General features: G+C 34.8%; 1 protein-coding gene across 1 annotated transcript; it reads right to left on the reverse strand.

Annotated features, from left to right (window-relative positions):
• Positions 1 to 15,577: 15,577 nt before the first annotated feature.
• On the reverse strand, positions 15,578 to 20,725 carry LOC139128752 (tyrosine kinase receptor Cad96Ca-like). The gene is made up of 7 exons (XM_070694482.1): positions 20,614 to 20,725; positions 18,184 to 18,371; positions 17,703 to 17,825; positions 17,361 to 17,472; positions 16,911 to 17,007; positions 16,473 to 16,572; positions 15,578 to 15,622 (listed from the first exon to the last, which is right to left on the reverse strand). Exons 2-7 carry the CDS (start codon positions 18,343 to 18,345, stop codon positions 15,578 to 15,580), a joined length of 639 nt encoding a protein of 212 aa, XP_070550583.1. The 5' UTR covers positions 18,346 to 18,371; positions 20,614 to 20,725.
• Positions 20,726 to 20,830: the final 105 nt, after the last annotated feature.

Genomic DNA, 20,830 nt, shown 5'->3' on the forward strand with positions numbered 1-20,830 from the left:
TCACTTATGTAGATAAATTCTTCGCATGACTTATAGTTTGCAGCTATATGTTGTCTTTTTTTCATTTGGGAAATAATATTATTTCTGTAACCATGCATGTACACTTGTGTTGTATGTTGTCATATTCAGTGGTGATGCTCGCGACGGAAATAATTTTTATAAGAATGCCCCCCAAAAACAAACAAACAATAAACATGCATTTAAAATAGACTGAAATAGGCAATACTGACGATGGAAATGTCTAAAGTACGAAAGCGCCTTTCAGAGTAATTAGCCAAAATGCAAACACTTTTCGGAAAATAAGCAGATAAAACAGCCCGTACACATCGCGGACGTCGACGGTTGTAGACTACACTGAACGATCATTGATGGTGTGACCCGGGCCCCGCGTCCGAGCTCGCGAACTGTCACTGCTCACTGTACTCTTTGTGGTCACTGTCGAAGAAACAACGTGGCATGTAAAATGTATTTGTTTGATGTTTAGGAAACGTAACCAGAGTTAGCAAATGTAATGACTTAATTTACAAATACCACCAACATTTTGCTCAAAAAAACTGCTGAAATCACTGATGTGTTCAAAACGTCACGTCAAAACAAAGGCCCAGCCGCGAGCGCGTCTTACTGCAAGATATTCCCAGCTGTCGCTCAACTAGTCAAGTGAAAACATCAACCCGCCAAACTTAAAAGATCGTGGCGTGAAATAGCGAAGTTCACCGCCAAAGCAATTCCAATTTTGACCTCAAAATTTCAAGATCAACCCATTTCTCATTCAGACAAGTTACTTTAATAGCAAGGTTTGTAGGGCAAATGCCAGCTGATTGGATATCTCTTTCACTTTTAATTCTGATAGGTGAATTTTGTTCACAGCTGTACTTCAATTTAAATTTTAATCATGTCTATTTTTATTATTTTCTGTAATCTCATATGTTAAAGTTTCAAAATTTTTAGGTTTCTACTTTTGAAAAATATTCTATATGTAAACAAGCTCCCTATGTGCTTGATATTTAATTACTAAGTTCTAATCATTTTCTTTCTGGTAGTAAATTACATTCATTTCTGTGCACAGAGCAACAACTTGTTGTCAGTACTTTACTTCGATATACTCTTTTTTTAATTTTTATAAAAGTTTGCTCTTATTAAAGGCCATTATTTGTAACTTTTGACCATTACTTACCTCGGAAATTCCATGTTGGAGGCTCATATTTGTTGCAAAATGTTGTTTTACGAAGAAACAACATGATTAGGGATGTTATAGCCACATAAAACTGCTAATTTTTGTTCAAACGTGTTGCCCTTCCGAGCTCGTTTGTTGACGTATGGCATGCTCAGCGTGCTGGGAGAACGCAGACATGGTGACGCCGCGATCACACGAGATGTACTTAGTTCACGTTTATTGCGGGATCAAAACAACATCGCGTCGTGGATTGCCAGACATCTGGCTACGCAACGTGCTCGGACAATGGACGACGACATAAGTACCGGGCATAATTATTTTTTTTGAAATTGCTGTAATGTCTCGCGCAGGTGCAGAATAATGCCTAAGTTGCAATCCGCGTGTCAACAGAGTTTGTATTTCTGTCCGGACAAGAATTGAAATTTTCGTTGTAAAATCACATGTTATTTAGTTGTAGGGCACGTAATGTTTCCGAATAATATGCGATTCTCTGTTATTTGACAGGCTATTCAACAAGAGCCAATGTCATTTCAATCAAAACTAACGGAAAAATCGCCAGAAGATACAGCTAATGAAACTTTAATTGTCTTTGGTGACGTTTTCATTAATTGTAAGGCCTCCACTTTAATGTATTTTTGTGTTTAAGGTTCCAAGACAAGAAATTTGACCTTTTTAATCTAACAATTCTCTAACAGTTAATAAGCTCAGAACCCCCGTAAAGTATACATTTCTGAAAGCCGAGAATACGGGAGCATTTTGGTAACCACAGTGTCGCCATTGTTTACATAACTATCACGTGACAAGGTAATTTGCATAATGTTTCAAAATCGGTTTGCCCATGTTTTGTCTCAATACTTCAAATATTTGACTCAAACTTGCTGGAATGCAAGCTGTCGCAACGCTTTTCCAAAGTGTGTCTCAGATTTTTTTATCTTGCTTAGTTTTTTGGAGCACAATTTTAAATAAATCAACTAGGTCAAAGTCACTGCTCTGGAAGTTTTTCTGGCATAAAAACTGTTTAGAAGGTTTAAAAATTCTGAGACACACCTTGTGAAGACCCTTAGGACAGCTTGCACTTTCACAAATTTCAGCCACATATCTCAAAGCATTGCACACAAAACATAGGGAAAACCGATTTTTTGAAAGTTATGCAAATTACCTGTCACGTGATAGGTATGTAAATAATGGTCACTGCCTAAAAGCGCTGTAATACTTACTGTATAAGCATGAATTATTGCCTGTATTTTAGCTGAATAGTGCATATACAGGTGAATACAGTTAATAATCCATTGCTTGTATTCAGAAAGCCTTATTCATGTGGATTCATGTGAAATCACGTGTATTATTCTATAATACAGGCAACTTATTAATGTGAATTTATCTGTATGATTGCGTTTTCATGCAGTGGGTGACACTACGGTAACAAAAATGTTTCCCTATATCTAGGCTTTCTGAAAATGTATAATTTACGGGGTTCTGAGCTTATTAAACGCTAGAAAATTGTTAGTTTAAAATGGTCAATTTCTTGTCTTGGAACATTATATCTGCTTATTCAAGTCAACAGAAATGGCCAGACTATATTTCTAGACCTAACAATGCTATTTCTCAATTACTGAATAAATTAAAAGAACCATTTCAGCCCATATTCACTTATGTACAAAGCGTAGGTTTAAAATAATTTCAAATTGAACCCACGGAATTTTTCTAACTACATTTGTGTCAACATCAATTATAATAATTCTCAATCTTAAAGTTTTTGTTGAAATTGTGTCTATATTATCTTAAGTTGTAAATAGATACGGCGATTGGGACTTGTGTTAACTAGAAAGCGTAGGAATGAAAAAAAACAAAACAACAACAAATCTTTAAAGTCAGCATTGATGACATGGCAGCCGTCGGCTGACTCTTGTTTACGTTTTTAAGTCCATTGAAAACATCGTCAGGCTATATTTAAAAGTAAATTTTGTGTCAATTTCGAGTCATTGAGGACGGCTGATAAATTATTGCCGAAAATCGCATTTTGGAACTACATAAACCAATCACAGTACGAATTCGTACAAAACGCGAGGTCAGCATGGGTCGTACATTTCAATACCTTCTTGTTAGGGGTAAACGATCAAAATGGAAGGTTTTTTAAGGGAGATGCTGGTTAGGGTGTAACGCCACTCATCCCCCCCCCCTAAAAGAGAAACAAACAAGCAGGCAAACAAAAATTAAATGAGATGAGATGATTCAATATGCCTCAATCCAGATTCAGAAAAAAGTTATGGATTGAATACAGCAGCTTGAAGAGATATTGAAAATCATCGTAGGGTTTACTTTCATGGCTGTGCACTAATGAAATTATGGACGTGAATAAAAAACATCTTACCTATGTACATCAAACTGATAATTTCTAGTAGTACAAGTAAATACCTAATACTCTGTATATATTCCAAGTAGCATATTAAAAACTTAATGTAATTATTTGTAACAGTTTATCGTGTTGATTATATTATTAATTATATTGACATTATTCGAAATTCCTGTGTTTGTACCTCTAAATATGTACATAATATTTCAGGACTTGTAACCAATGTTTATGTCCAGCAAACTAATAACAGTGACCGATTCGACACTGGCTAATGATAGACCTGATGTTTGTGAAGTGTCAAACTAGGCTGATATTTAATTGTGATATCGTTGTGTAATAAGGATTTAAAGTTACTGCAATAGCAAGCTTTGTAGGGCAAATGCCTAATTGGATGTCTCTTACACTACTATTTTTGATAGGTGCATTCTGTTCACAGCTGTTCTGCAATTTAAGTTTTAACTCTTTCCATTTTTATTTTTTCTGTAATCTCATATGTTAAAATTTCCAAATTTTCAGGTTTTTACTTTTGAAAGAATATTTTTAATGTAAACAGCTCCCTATGTGCTTAATATCTAGTTACTATGTTCAGATTATTTTCTTCCGGGTTGTAAATTACATTCATTCTGTGCACCAGGCAACCACTTTTTGCCAATACTTTACTTCCAAATACTTTTTTGTCTTTATAAAATTACGCTCTCATTAATTGTCTTTGGTGACGTTACGATTAGTTGTAAGGTCTCCCATTAATCTATTTTTGTGTTTAAAGCCATTTATTCAAGTTAACAGATATTGCCTATCTATATTTCCTAGGCCTAACAATGTTATTTCTAAAAGACTGACTAAATTAAACGAAACAATTCAAGACCATATTCATTCATGTACATAGCGTAGGTTTAAAATAATTTCAAATTGAACCACTGGATTTTTCTGACTACATTTGTGTCAAAACCAATTATAATAAACTCATCATTCTCAATCTTAAAGTTTTTGTTGAAACTGTGTCTATATTATCTTTAGTTGTAAAGAGATATGGCCATTGGATCTGGTGTCAACTAGAAAGCGTAGGAATGAAAAAACAACAACAAAAAATCTTTACAGGCAGCATTGATGACATGATAGTCACCGGCTGACTCTTATTTACTTTTTGCAAGCCCAGTGAAAACATCGTCTGGCTGGGTTTAAAAGTAGATGCAGTGTCAATTCCGAGTCAGTGAAGACGGCTGATATATCGTAAAAGATCGCATAGTGGAACTACATAAACCAATCACAGTAAATAATTCGTACAAGACGCGAGGTCAGCATGTTTCATACATTTCAATACCTACTTGTTTGGGGTGAACTGTTCGAATGGAAGGGTTTTTCAATGAGGTGCTAGCTAGGGTGTAACGCCACTCCCTCCCTTCCCCCCTCCCCACGTAAAAAAGAGAAACTAGCAAGCCGGCAAATAAAAGATAGAACGCTTCCTGAAGATTATATGATCCAAAATGCCTCAATCCAGATTCCGAAAAAAAGTAATCGATTGAATACAGCAGTCTTGATTAGAAATTAAAAGTAATCGTAGCATTTGTATTCATGACCGTGCACTACGAAGTGAATAACAAACATCTTACCTATGTACATCAAACTAAAAAAATTATTTTAGTACAGGTATTCATATACCTAATACTTTGTATATATCCCAACAAGTATATTAAAACTTAATGTTATTATTCTTTAATTGTTTATTGTGCTGATTATATTATTAATTATATCGACATTATTCGAAACTCCTGTGTTTGTACCTCTACATACGTAAATAATATTTCAGGTCTGGTAACCAATTTTTATGTCCAGCAAACTAATAACAGTGACCGATCCGGCACTTGCTAACGATAGACCGGATGTTTTCGAACGGTCAAACTAGGCCGATGTTTAATCGTTGTTATTGTTGTGTATTAAGGACTTAAAATTACCGAAAATTACAGAAATGCCTAATGACTTTTTCTTGGCCTAACAATGTCATGTCTAAAATAAGAGACTTAATTAAAAGAAACAATTCAAGGCCATATTCACTCATGTACTCGTGTACATTTTAAATTGATGGACTGGATTTTTCTGACTACATTTGTGTCAACACAAATTATAATAAACATATCATTCTTCATCTTAAAGCTTTTGTTGAAATTATATCTACATTTTCCTTATATGTGATTAGATATGGCGATTGGTGACAACTAGAAAATACAAGGGATGGGGAAAACAAATCTTTAAAATCAGCATTGATAACATGATAGCCGCTGGCTGACTCTTGTTTACGTTTTGCAAGTCAAGTGAAAACAACGTCAGGCTGGGTTTAAAAATAGATTTAGTGTAAATTCCGAGTCAGTGAGGACGGCTGATAAATTATCGCTAAAGATCGCATTGTGGAACTACATAAACAATCACAGTAAAAAAATTCGTGCAAAACGCGAGGTCAGCATGGGTCATACATTTCAATGCATACTTGTTTGGGGTGAACGGTTAAAATGGAAGGGTTTTCCAATGACATGCTGGCTAGGGTGTAACGCCACTCCATCCTAAAGGAGAAACAAGCAAGCAGGCAAGCAAAACATAAAAAGCTTCCTGGAGAGGAGATGATTCAATATGCTTCAATCCAGATTCCGAAAAAGATATGGATTGAATACAGCAGCCTTGAAGAAAAATCAAAAATCATCGTAGGGTTCACCTTCATGGCCGTGCACTAGGACGTGAATAACAAACACCTTACCTACGTGTATAAATTATATTAATACAAGCTATCATATACCTAATACTGTGTATATATTCCAACTATAGATATTGACAACTTAATGTTATTATTCTTTAACAGTTTATTGTGTTGATTGTATTATTAATTATATTGACATTATTCGAAATTCCTGTGTTTGTACCTCTACATATGTAACTGGTGACCATTTTAATGTCCAGGAAACTAATAAAAGTGATCGATCCGTTACTTGCTAACGACAGACCTGGTGATTTAGAACTGCCAAACTAGGCTGATATTTAATCGTTGTTATTGTTATGTATTAAGGACTTATCTTTACTGGTATAGTAAGCTTTGTAGGTAAATACCTGATTGGATGTCTCATACATTTCTAATTTTGATAGGTGACTTTTGTTCACAGCTGTTCTGCAATTCAAATTTTAAATCATGTCTATTTTATTTTATCTGTAATGTCATACGTTAAAGTTTCAAAATTTTCAGGTTTCTACTTTTGAAAAATTTTCTATATGTAAACAAGTTCCCTGTATGTAAATAAGCTCTCTTAAGTCCACACTTTGACAATGAAATAAAAACAAACAAGAAGGAACACTCTTTAGTACTATGCATCACATATTGAGCGTAAAAATTCAGCGTGAGGTCACAAACAGTCCAATGAACACTCTCAGTGGCCATGCTGGTTTTAACTCCCGTTGCCGGGTAATATCTTACTTCCTTAAAAAAGTATAAGAGCAAATAAATATCGTAGCTGCTTATAACATGCATTTCTGGTCAGGTTTTAATTTCAGCCATTAAATTACGGCGATTGAAGATGAGGTTAACTAGAAGGCGAAGGAATAGCGAAAATGAAAACTTTTCTCGTCAGCATAGATGACAAAGCCAATTCAACGCCAGGTTTTCCACGACAGAGGTATATTTCAAAACAGAATTAGTGTCAACTCTTTGAAGACGGTCGATAAATTACTGTCAAAGATATCGTGGTGGAACTGCAGGAGCAAACAAGGTAAGGAGGTCGTAGATCAAAAGGTCAGCGTGGGTCATAAATTTCAATGTTTGGTTGTATAGGGTCAACCTTTAAATAGGAAGGGTCATGGAGTGTTCCAAATAAGATGCATATGCTGGTTTAGTGTGTGGTAAGCTTACCTTCCCCTCGCGGCCAAAAACAGAAACAAACGAAACACTTCCTTATGACGTGCTCAAGCTGGAAAACATACTATAATCCCCAATATATTTTTATTATTTCCTGGTTACTTGCTACAGCAGGGTTGGTGCCAGTATAAAATATACTGTGTTTAAATAAACGATGTCTTCAGTTTTAGCGACTTCACACCTTTCATCGAGAATACATCGACTTAAAGTCAGAAATATAATATATAATTGAAATGTAAGCGTTTCAGTTGTCATGTACTAGTGTCCTCCTTTGGGACATTTCTAATTAATATTTTCTGTCATCGGTTCAATTTGGCTAATTGTATTTGTATTGTGTGTCATTATGAAATGCTTCGCACGAATACAGCCTTCTAGTTGGCTGGAGCTAGTTTTAATGAACATATCACTGCCTACAAGTAGAGCTGACTCAACAAGAGACCAAGGATATGATCAGTATTACTAAATGTACCCTAAAAGATCGTATGTTTAATACTTGAGCTCATCATTCAAAGTAATTTTAATTCATTTACCATAAAATGTAAATCTTGGTTCTTGATATTTAGATTTAGAATCCTAAGGCTGCGTTCACAAAAATGATTTAGGGGGCTGGAGGTATTCAGGGGGGATCTGAAAACTTTGGGGTAGTAGAGGGGGAAATTGAAAATTTTACTCTACCTGTAGTGGGATACTTGAATTTTTGGGGTTCCCTTTAATGTTTTACCTTTATTCAATTCAAGGTATTTGTAGGTAATTTAATGAAAAATGACTGTCATTTTTAAGTCATCTTATTGTTGTAATGTTAGTAATGATTTAACAAAATCTAGAACCATTTTGTCACATTTCCATGACTTTTATTTCAATAAAATCTAAACTTGTGATTTGTCTTAAAACACCAAACAAGCCTTGTAACAGGGTAGAAGCTGTAACTGTCGATGATTTTTGCAATATTTCTATGCAATATATCAACTAAAGTTTCTTACTGTCTCCCTACAGCATGCTCAAACACATAATATTCAGTTTGTCGACAAAGCCAGTATATATCAATATGTATTATGTGATAATTTAATTCGAGCCCAGACTGAGAGTCAGTTATTAGTGACACAAATGCATAGTATACATACACAGACTGTGTAGGCAAGCTGAATACTGGACAGTTCAACATGTTGTAGGGAGTGGAACAAGAATACAGTTGTATAAACTGAAAAAAAAATACTGTCAAAATTATCAAAGCTACTGCCTACAGGCAGTGTCACTATCAGATACTGCCCTGCTACTGCAGTGTAACTTTCACTGCATACCTGAACAGTGACAGAGATAGCTCCAACTCTGATGTACATGTACTTGAAGAAGAGTTTGGGTCAAATGATGGTCATAACAGTGACACATACTTGTAAACAAGATAAGGCCAGAGAGCAACACATGGAAGAACACAATTTTTGAAGTCTAGCATATGAGAAAAATAAAAAAATAAAGAAAGATGGGGTCACTATGCTTGATTTTCTAAATTTTCACATTCTTGTCATAAAATAATACAAAAGTTAAACTTTGAACAGTAAAGAGTAAATGTAAAAGTATGTGACCAGATGGAATTATTTATTTTTTAACAAAAGTTGTCATTATTACACCTAACATTTCAGAGATGAAAACATTTATTTGATGGAATATTTTATCCTTTCAGTATTGTCAATTTCGAGTAGCATCTAATTCATATATGTACTGTACTTATAAAACAAATTTTGGTAGGTCACTGTGCTAAGTTTTTAATAATATGGCAATTTGCCAGAAATCACAATTTGCCTACTCTCTCATGATTGTCATTTTGTGTGCTCTTCAGCAGGAGCAATTGACCTGGCCATAGTTAGATTAGACTTGGCTCAGACCAATAAATAACAAAAAAATCACTGTACGTTTAAAGAATTTGCCTTTGGAATATGGCTTTACACAGTGCTAATAACAGATGGTGTTGAACACACGTGAGCGGAACCGCGCAATACGTGTTTATTTCTTTTTGCGTGTATATTCTAACAAATATGCGGGCCTGTGATAGTTTGGGGGGACTTGAAAAATTTTGATCATGTGGGGGGGGGCATTTGAAATTTTTAGGGTATTGTGGGGGATCTCAAAAAAGATGTCAATCGCGATTTCTCCAGCCTCCCCCCCAAATCGTTATTTGTGAACGCAGCCTGAAAAAAGTATTTCCCCTGTGTAGTGATAAGAGTTGGATACAACAACTTTAAAAAACAATAAGTTGACACCTAAAGCATTATCTTTTGAGACATAATACATTAGTCTCCGAATCACAGTTGTCATATGCTTAGACGGAAGAAAATATATTCTGCGTGAAAAATTTGCTAGTTCATTATTGTGCTTTAATTGATTAATGAATTTGAAGGTCTAGGCCAGATAATGGTTTGCTGAAGCTCTGTTGAGAATTTCAGAAAACAATTATATCAAGAGTTTGGTCATCCGCAGTCTGCAATTTAATGCAGAATTAAAGTTTACAAAGTTGGACACCCATAATCATAGTCTGTGCTGCCTTTAATTGCGACACGATGACCTCAGTCAATTTACGATGGAACGCGGAAAAGTCTCTAAAAAATAAGCTGTACTACTTTTCACGGTACAATGGTTGCATGACACAGTTGTTAGAAAGTAGTCATGACAGCGGGGGTGGCCGACTGATTATCGTTGAAAGAAATGTCAAAGGCTGCGAAAAGATGATACGCAAACAAGAAAGACCTAATATGTCCTGCTGAGGGCGTCCACCCATGACCAGTCTCTGTAAGTTATTTTAGCTGCCAAAATATCGAACGTATTTTTCTTTTTACACAAACCATTCAGCGGAACATATGAGTCAGTGTAATTTGTTTTGTGTGTCTTTTCATTCAAGCTTTTTTAATGTGTACAATATTCTATATTGTTAATTCGAATGTATTTTGTCAACTTTTCACATTATTGTAATTTCTCTTATTTTTTAAATCACTTTTGTAATTATGTAAGTGCACACGCACGCATATATGAACACAGAGAAAACTTGACCGTTTATATTTGAGATAAGTAGGTGCCTGGGTTGTGCATGCCCGAATACTAATGGTAAAGGATGTCTACTTCTATACGTTATATCCTTTAAGATAGAGCTGATCATAACTGACGTCATTGTTCTCTCATTAATATGCACAAATAGACATTTGTCCGCATTTTCAAATTATGCATGCAAGAATGACCAACGGTCATCATAGTGGGGGACTGCTTGTTTACTTATGAATACAAAAAGACATATTCACGACTCAAAATTGTTACTGCAAAACAGCAAGGTGTGCAACATTGACAAAATTTGCCATCATGTCAAGCAACAGTGTCGCATGTCGAACGCGCAGAGCAATATTTAACAACAAATCTGTAACAGTAAAGAGCACTATTGCAGGTACGGTTTTAATTTGTTCAGAAGGCACAGAGGCGTGGTAAACAAGGACAAATGCAACAGTGATCCTGTACACTAGACTGCAGTCGTAAATCAGATAGAATGGTCTCATGTAGCGTTGGACTACAACATCATGGTAGGGACAGGGAAGGTGTTTCAGAAGTGGCAGTGTGGACAAACGTGAAAGGTCAGCTATCGACGATGTCGTAAACGCTTCAAATGATATGAACTAATTAAGTGCAGTGACCGTGTTTCGAAGGAATTTGTTGACTTACCTGGCTGTTTTGGAATGTCCTTTCTTGTCAAAATGTTGTCAGATTGAATACGGAAGAAGGGCACAGATACGATGGACTGTAAAGTTACTCAATAATGTATTGTTTGTAAAAAAACGAAAGAACGTATTCGCAAACGCGCAAGGCGCAGTGTTAATATTAACATAGCGTGCGTGTACAAATTCCCAGTAAGTTAAAGCACTCTATGTCTATTATATGTCTACTTGTTATTGAATCAATAGCAAATTAATTCTCATCGTTTCCATTTATTGATTGAATACATTATGTTACTTGCAGACTATGTTTCCATTTTCCTCAAATCAGTTGTTGGACTTAAAGTTTGTCATATACCTTGCAGCTCCCTACCTTGTACGGATTCAATCAACATGACCACATCAGAGATTGACAAAATATTTTTCTGACCCGTTTTGTCTTATCAAAGTCTAGTTTGTTTTTCTATTCTGAAATGGTTCCCATCCCTAAGGTAAGTCCATTCGAAAACAATTTCAGATTCCCCAATGACGTCCCATCGATGAGAACTTTTATTAGGTCACCGACACTACTCTTTCAATGCACTATTGACCCTTGCAAGTGAAACAAGAAATAGGCGTTAATTTAAGAAATAGACAAAGGGTATCATAAAACATAGATGTATATATGTTTACACTGTCATATGATGTTTGGTTCACGTCTCTACAGGGGAAACATACTAACACAGCTATCATCGAAAACATATTCAAAATCTATCCTAATCATAAGAGGTGAATACCTTGAACAGTTAAGTTGAAATTTGAAGGGAAAGTTTCCAACAGTTGCTTATTGTTTGTTATTTCCTTGTGATATATGAAAGGCCATTAATACCAACATTGGATCAATGGTAAAAACTTGGGGGATATTTGTACCAGTCAGCATACGTTTATATGGTAAGGAAACTAGTTAAACATTAACAGTTTCGACACACCACGGCTCAGAGAAAGAAAACTACCGAAGTATTTTTAGTTAATATTTGTAATATTAATGCAATCTTGGACTGAAATATAATACTTGATGTCGATGTTAGGATGATTTAATCCTCAATGGTTACAAAAAACAAACAAACAAAGAAAAAACAAACAAAAAGCAAACAAAAACAGTGCGACACAAGTTTACCAGGTCAATTTCATCTTAACACTATATAGACCTAGTGCTTAGAATATTATTTTACATGGCTTACGCAGTTGCCACATCACTCTTCAATAAACGTGTGATTATCCCATTGCATTAGAAATATTACAGAATAAGACCCTACATGAATCTCGTATACCAGCTGTGATGAAATTGAAAGACCTTTGCAGAAGCTTAAAATGCAGTACTTGTTGGCAAAGAACTTAATTAAAGCCATGCGGAATGGAAGACGATTCTATCGTGGGTAATAATATATTTAATTGATAGAGTGACGTTGTTCACATTTCATCATTTTATTTAAAGCGCAGTGGTCGTCGCGCCGCGCTTGCGTGTTTTTTTTTGTTGATAAACATAAATTTTTGTAAACATAAGTCTTCTCAACTTCAATAGGAGTGAGATGGGAGCAGTCCCCCACTTTGTTAAGGCCTTTGTAAGACTCAACATCATGCAATAGTAAAATATTAAGATCGGAAACGAACTTCAGTGGTATAAACTCGTGTAGAGCTACGAACATTGGGCACTACACACTCAGCACATTATGTCGCTGAGTTCACTGTACGCAGACACAGGGACAAAAGCTTTGATCGCGCGCGATCACGCTGGTTAACACAATGCTATGTACAGTACTAGTACAGTGAATATACATAACTAAAATGATCAGCATTGCCTATATATGTAGACCAGCAACAAGCACAATGCCTAACACAAAAATTACACTCAAGACCATGATCGGCTAGCCTGAGCAGGACACAGGAGATGTTGTTGGGAGACGGTCACCGCGTTGACGTACACGGATATAGAGAATCCGGTCACACAACGTACCGGCCGGCCCGCGACGACTTGGCCCACAACCAACTGTTGATCACCATGTCTTACTTCTCCTAGTATTACGTGGTAAGAAATAGTAAATGTCAGGAAGCAATAGACAAAACGAGCGGGTTTTCGCTGCAATTGGCAGGAAAATTGCACGGCTACACCGTGCATAGACGTATCAAGAGATCCTGTGCCCCGGGCCTGTGCACGGTCATGGCAGTGATCCAACCGCTAGCTGGTGTAGCCTACCGTGCTGGCAAACTTCGTTGTTGTACCTCCTGATTGCCGGGTAGGTCTGAATCCTCTTTCAAGTGAGATAACCCCCACATAACAAGAAGACCTATGAAAGGTCCTTCGCTTGACTTGATACCTGTACTCAGAATTCTCGTTTGCACCCCAAAACGGGGTAAACTTTGTTGTAGTTGAGTTGGATTCTCCACAGCCGAGTGTAGCGCGCCATATACCCGGTTTGACACGGACGTTCATACAGACCACGGAACGGAACAGATGCAGAGATGCTTCTTGCTGCAGCGGGCATTGCTCTGCGAGCTGTAGATTTCTGTAGTTTAAGTTGTTGTCTTTGTACAACTTGTTGAACTCCTGTTGGGCCTCTTGAAATGAAAGCTCTCGTCCTTGCTAGCGATGTCGAAAACTCGAGCCCAGTCGTTGATAGTCTGTTGGCGTATACATGCGTACATGCGTACGTCTAGCTCTATGGCTCGAGCGATAACAGTAGCCGAGCCCCATTCAACTGATTCAAGAAAATCATGAGCAAATGTGATCTCAATCCAGCGTGCAATTATTGTTCAATATTCAGCAGATATTAACTTAGATTAATTGACCTTTTATTGCGTGTTACATTTGGATAGTTGGTATGCTTGTGACAGATCAGCCGCCATTTTACAAGCGGCAATATCGCAAACATTACAATCAACCCGTAACATGTGCGGCGTTCTTGGATTTGTTTACAACAGAGGGGGACCCCCTCAGGAGGATGCGCAGCGCGACGACCACTGCGCTTTAAACACTCCAAAGGTCATGCATTGTGTCTTTGTTTTACAATACAGTCGTTGATATGAGGAACACTTATATGGTACATACAACACCAATAACCTCGTCCTTATTTTGGCTATAGCGCCCTCTATAGTGGCGGTAAGTTCCCAGAAAAGTGAATAATGATGCATTTCTGGTAAGGCACTCCCTTTTCGGTAATATACGAGTGCAGCATCACTTACGACAAAGTCACATGTATTTATTACGGAAAGCTTTTAAATTTTGGCTTTTGTCAACTTGGTTAAGAACAGTAATGTATATATGCATAAATGTACATACGAGGCCAGATAATTTCTTTAATCTGCTGTTCTCAAAGAATCAACAGATTAAATGTAGCCTCTTTTATGAACCATGGTGCTTAACACAACGAATAATAAATTTCGCCAAGGCACATTTTTATTATAAATTATCCATATACCCAAGATATAACTAACCTTAACATTGTAGGTCTGTTTTGTATCTCGAATGAACAATCTAATTTTCGTATTTGCACTCATGCTGCCATTAAAAGCTACAGGCAAAACATCACCAAAATCCGTTGCTTTTGTAGTAGGTCTTTAAACTCACATGTGTCATTATTCATAGCGAACATGTTTATATTTTGAATGCAATATAATATAACTTGAGCGGTACTAAACATATTACATTGATATTCTCTGGTAGGAGGTTCTTTGTAATACTAATGACGGGGAGAAAAGAACATGTGAGAATATTTTCATTTCGCCACAAGAGATTACAATTCTGTATTTGAATCACCATCTTATGCAATATTGAAATATAATAGTGTTGTTGATTTTTTTTTCAGATGACAAAAGTATCAATTTAGCTTTGGTACCTCTTCCCCAATATTACTTTCCTTTAAAAAATCGTCACAGCAGACTTCATAAAACTTACTCAAAATACCGATAACATGACGTAAAATGTTCAAAGGACAAAAATACTTAATGTTATTTGATTTCGTATCAATATTATAAAAATAAGCATTTTTTCAGTTAAAATAACATTTATTTATATTTATGATTTAAACCGAAATTCGAATTAACAGTTGCATCAAATAAACGTCCCACGACTTTTTTTATTTTGGAAATTCGGTATTGACGTTGTCCCTGTGCTGTAACAGCTGAATATGATTCCGGCTATTGAGATTTGTTTCATTTTTCAAAAGGAATTACAAAAAAATGGATTTCATATAAATGTAAAAGATTTATAATTGATATTTTCTACAAGCAATGAAAAATAATGATATGAGATAGCGATCATATAATGAAAAACAGATATTTCGAGGTTTGATTGTTATATGTATTCGTGTATGTTCTAAAGATGGTGCAAATTTCCATTGTCCGCAAAATAATGTTTAATTTGTCATTCCCGTAACAATGGAAGTGTCGTATTCCAAACAATGCTGACTCAAACTCCCTTAGTAATCGGTTTCTTCTTAGTTGTCATCAACCAAGTCTATGTCCGTTATTTCGATATAGGTCTATATACATAGAAGAAGACAGAAACATTATTAGAATTATGTGTGAGAATTGCACTTGCTTTTCATATTTGAAATATGTTTGAAACTGGAAATAAGACACATAGACATATTGGTTGTGTTCACCTTTTGGCTTGTCAAGCAGTCGTGAGAAAGAAGTGTAAATCTATGCAAATTCATGCAGACCACCCGATTTCATTGTTTCTCTTTCCTCTTAATTTTAAGATTTCTCGAGAATGTAACTCTACTCTGGCTGGGTCAAATTTTCTGACATGTTCTTAAAATACTATATAAAAACAAAAAAGTTAATTTTCTATACGATCATTTTCATCACTTTTTTAAGTGTCAATCATTCAAACTCTGCTATTTTAGAAAAAAGAACGGATAAAGCAAAATAAAATAGGTATTTTATCTAATGCACTCTTGTTTTTCTTAAAATATTAAATTTCATAAAAAATTACCAAGTTTTTGACTTAAATTAATTTCTATCATAAAAACAAAATTTAGATTTTCTACCCGGAATATATATACCCCTATCATTCTTCGAGTAAAATATTCCTACCATACTAAACTTAAGATTCCGTGCTTTTTGAAATTATTTAGTATGTAATATCTTTAATGAGAAATATTGCTTTTTAAAATAATACGTTGTTAATGCGCCGCGCAAACACAAATTAGAAACCCGTTACAGTATATATCTGAAATGCTCCTTTCCTTATGCAATATACCTGGCGTTTTTTTCCGTCCTATCATGAATCTATATATTGTCCCTATTTAATCTGAATTCATTCATGTACATTGTCTTCGTTTGTTTGTTTGTTTTTTCATCTCTCATTAAATGTTTTCATCTTACCTTCTCATCGTTGGTTAGTTTCTGTAGAATGGCCGAGAGTTCGGCGAAGGTTGGTCTTCTCCCCATGTCTTCGTCCCAACAGCTCAGTATTATCGAATACCTTTGAACAATCCAACAGTATTTATTATGCATCTACACTCAATATGAAGGGTAAATATCAATTTCATTATTCCACAAAGGATTTTGTGGAATAATTTTATTTACACATATTTAGTGGGGTTTGGAATTCTGTCACAAGAACGGATTTCAGGGTTAGTGATTTCACCTTTCAAAATATTATTAGGAGTTATTTGATATCATCTAGATAACCAGAAACCCAGAATGAATGCTCGTGACACGGTTGCCTACACATGGTAAAACCGTTCAAAATTTGTCGTCAATAACGTCATCTTTGACAGGCCACAAAAGGGTATAGTGACAACGGAACGCATATCTTACAGCTCTTTTTCACAGTGCGAAGGTTTTGGCATTCGATAACCTGCTTGCAATGATGACGTCACTTCCTGTTCTGACATTCCCGGATAGGGTCTGTTGCCTGTATGAACATCAAACATCCCTGCTTTACACGAGACATTTGATATGCAAGTATATTTGGATAGTAAATAGACAATGATAACGCTGAGAGTTATATGACGTTTTCATTAAAAAAACTTGATAATTCTTAGAGATGATAAAATATATAATGAATTTTTAACGACAGCGGTTGTCACAATAGCGATGAATTTGCATCATCCATAGAGTTCACGTAAGGGAACACAAACGACCCTTAAGCTTGCTTCGATACCAACTCAACAGTTGAGGGCGCAAGCCAATGAGAACCACCTTAGAACAGTATTGGTACACTACAAAGCATATATATATGGCGAACACACAATAATTTGGACTTACCCATTGTGACAATTTCCCACAAGACAACTCCAAACGACCAAACATTGCTTTTTGTCGTAAATATACCATTGCGTATAGACTCCAAAGCTATCCAAGGAACTGGCAAGTTACTCTGCATGAAATAAAACGAACAGTCATTTATTGCCAAGTTTGGAAAGAGATAAAGCAATAAATAAAACGCTTTTAAATCTTCGATATAGCAATTTAACGAAACAAATCCAAAAAGATATTTTAAAAAGATTAAAGTGCACTAGGTACATGCACCTGAAAGGGGGCAGTCGTTTGCATCATAATAAATGTGTTCCTAATGTTTCTAATCTCTGTTTACACACTTAGTCTCACCTTAATCTTACAATCTTTTTGATGTTTATTATCCACCTCCCGAGTCAACCTGAAGTTGGAGATTTTGCAAATGTTTTGCTTGTCTAGGAGGACTTTTCTGGCCGCTAGGTCTCTGTGTATGCACTGTGGATGAAATATTCAAGATTAAGTGAGTACACGCTGGCGTGCATTGAGCGCAAAAGAAACAAAAAAGGTTTAAAATTATCGTTATTTTTATAAGATAAACCCTACTGAAAGTAATGCAATGTTGTACAGATGTCTGGTTATAAAAAATTGACAAATATATTTTTGGAGTCCTGTATGTCTATCTTTGCTATGATGGTTATAAATAAAAATTCCCAGTAACTTTCTGCCATTAAAAAGAGAGTACTTAAAGAAAACACTTTCTTTGTGTGAAATGTTTAAAACCATAAAAGTAAATAATTGGTTTGTTTATTGGTTTGTTGAAAAGAAAAAAAAGTTTTTCCTTCAATTGTATTACCCCATTCGATGATAGAAATTGCATTCCAGAAGACACCTGGTAAGCAAAGGTCATGAGATCGTTATTTGTTAGGGTCTTGACGTCACTGCATGTATTAGCATAGGCTGCTCGCTGCAAACTTCTGTTACTTCGCAAATAGTCTTGTAGATTGCCTCCTTGCATATATTCTGATATGATATAAAATGGTTCTACAAGGAAACGAAGAACAACAATATATCAAACGCTTCAGTGGGTAATAAGGCAGTTACAAGCCATCGTATTAAGTGTCAATGAATCAATGCTTTGCTTACTAAATGACTGTTTTCTGCATTGTGAACAAGACTTAATATTCAAAGGATAGTTGCGGTATCGGTTTACAAGTTGTTATAATTTTCATTCTGCATATTATCAACAAAAAATTTTCAGACTTCCGGTTATCAATATACTTATATAGCATAATTGTAAAGAGCAAACATCAAAACAGGTCCAATTATGAGTATAATTAAAGGTTTATAAGTCTAAGTTTAAAAGTCAATGAATTGCTTGTGCATTCATTTTGATCAGCATTGAAAGTTCACTTATTTGCCTTTGCATACGCAGGCTATTCAATCAAGCCTAACACTGGGAATTGTTGATGTTATGTCACCCTTTCACCACTACAGGAGATTTCTACAGCGGAAATAGGGTGCGCATTTGTTCAAAGTGTAAAAGATAAGGTAGTTGATGTTACAAAACAAATTTAACAATTGAAAACAGTTCTGTTTTCACAAATTACGGCTACTCGCCCTTCAAGAAGAACAAAACAAAGTTATTGTTAATTTATCCATTTACTAGATCCAGATATGTTGAATATGATTTTTACCTGTTACTTTTGTATGACAGATTCGGAAATTTATAGGAAAAATATATCACGACAAGTTACATTTAAAAGTAGAATTATGCCTTTACCAAAATCATGGCGTTTTGCTTGGTTCAAATTGAATATTCTGAAAAGCCCTGGAGTTCTACTTTCCTGGGTTGTAGCAAAATTTAATGTGCAAAGAGTCTGAGTGAACCTTTCTTTTGTAGTTGAAAAAATAGAAGCACGGCCAATTACGAAAAAAGTGTAGCAGATTATGGCTGGTATAACTTGTAGTTTGCAAAGATCAAGAAATCTCTAATTTATCGAATTTATATTAAATATATAGTGTAACTAGTGGCTAATATGAAACTTTCAGGGCTGACTTTCAACTTTCAGACTTTTATATATATATATATATATATATATATATATATATATATATATATATATATATATATATATATATATATATATATATATATATATATATATATATATATATATATATGCATACATATGTCCTCGTGGGAAATTACAGTGCTCAATGCTCAGCAGACCGTTATGAAATAATGAAATAATTACCGAAGTAATAATGTAACTTAAGAAATTTTAGTAATAGATTTCATTGCTTTGCACTTGAAGTCATGTATATATATATATATATATATATATATATATATATATATATATATATATATATATATATATATATATATATATATATATATATATATATATATAACTGTAACAGAATGATGAAAAGATAGGATAGTATTATGTATTTTATTAAATCGTGAGTCCGTGATCCCTGTCTGAATTTAAAATGAAATTGACCCCCCCCCTTTGACCGTTTCAACGAAATTGTGACCCTCCTCCTTTGCATCCACCACCCAAGGTGAAGAAACTGACCAGTCCCTACGTGTGTGAAAGATACACGATATTAAGTTATAGGAAAAATAATACGTGTATTTATAGGATGTATTTATTTTCATAATCCCACATGAAATATATCTAAAAAGACTGTTTGTTTTTAAAAAATATAAGTATCCACTAGGTGCACACAAAAATAGCTTATTTTGAATCCATACATACATAATACACACACATACATACATACATACATACATACATACATACATACATACATGCATACATACGTACGTACGTACGTACGTACGTACATACATACATACATACATACATACATACATACATACATACATACATACATACATACATACATACATACATACATACATACATACATACATACATACATACATACATACATACATACATACATACATACATACATACATACATACATACATACATACATACATACATACATACATACATACATACATACATACATACATACATACATACATACATACATACATACATACATACATACATACATACATACATACATACATACATACATACATACATACATACATACATACATACATACATACATACATACATACATACATACATACATACATACATACATACGAATTGATAGACCTTGACTTGAATGAATCAAAGACACTATCATTCAAATAAGTCATATGTAGTCAATAATGCGTGTTTGCTTTTCTTACCGTACTCAGTACAGCAGCCTAGTAGAGAAACGATATATGGATGTGATCCAATGGATTTCAACAGATCCAACTCTTTCAAAAAATCTCTCTTGTCATCATCAAGATGATGTTCTATAAATTAGGCAAAAAAAAGTTTAATAACATCGCATGAAAACCAAATCTCCTATATAGTAAATATATAAACTTGTTGTTGAACAAACTATGAAATAACGATATT

Source organism: Ptychodera flava, chromosome 3 (genome assembly GCF_041260155.1).
Source record: "Ptychodera flava strain L36383 chromosome 3, AS_Pfla_20210202, whole genome shotgun sequence".
Classification (NCBI taxonomy): Eukaryota; Metazoa; Hemichordata; class Enteropneusta; family Ptychoderidae; genus Ptychodera; species Ptychodera flava.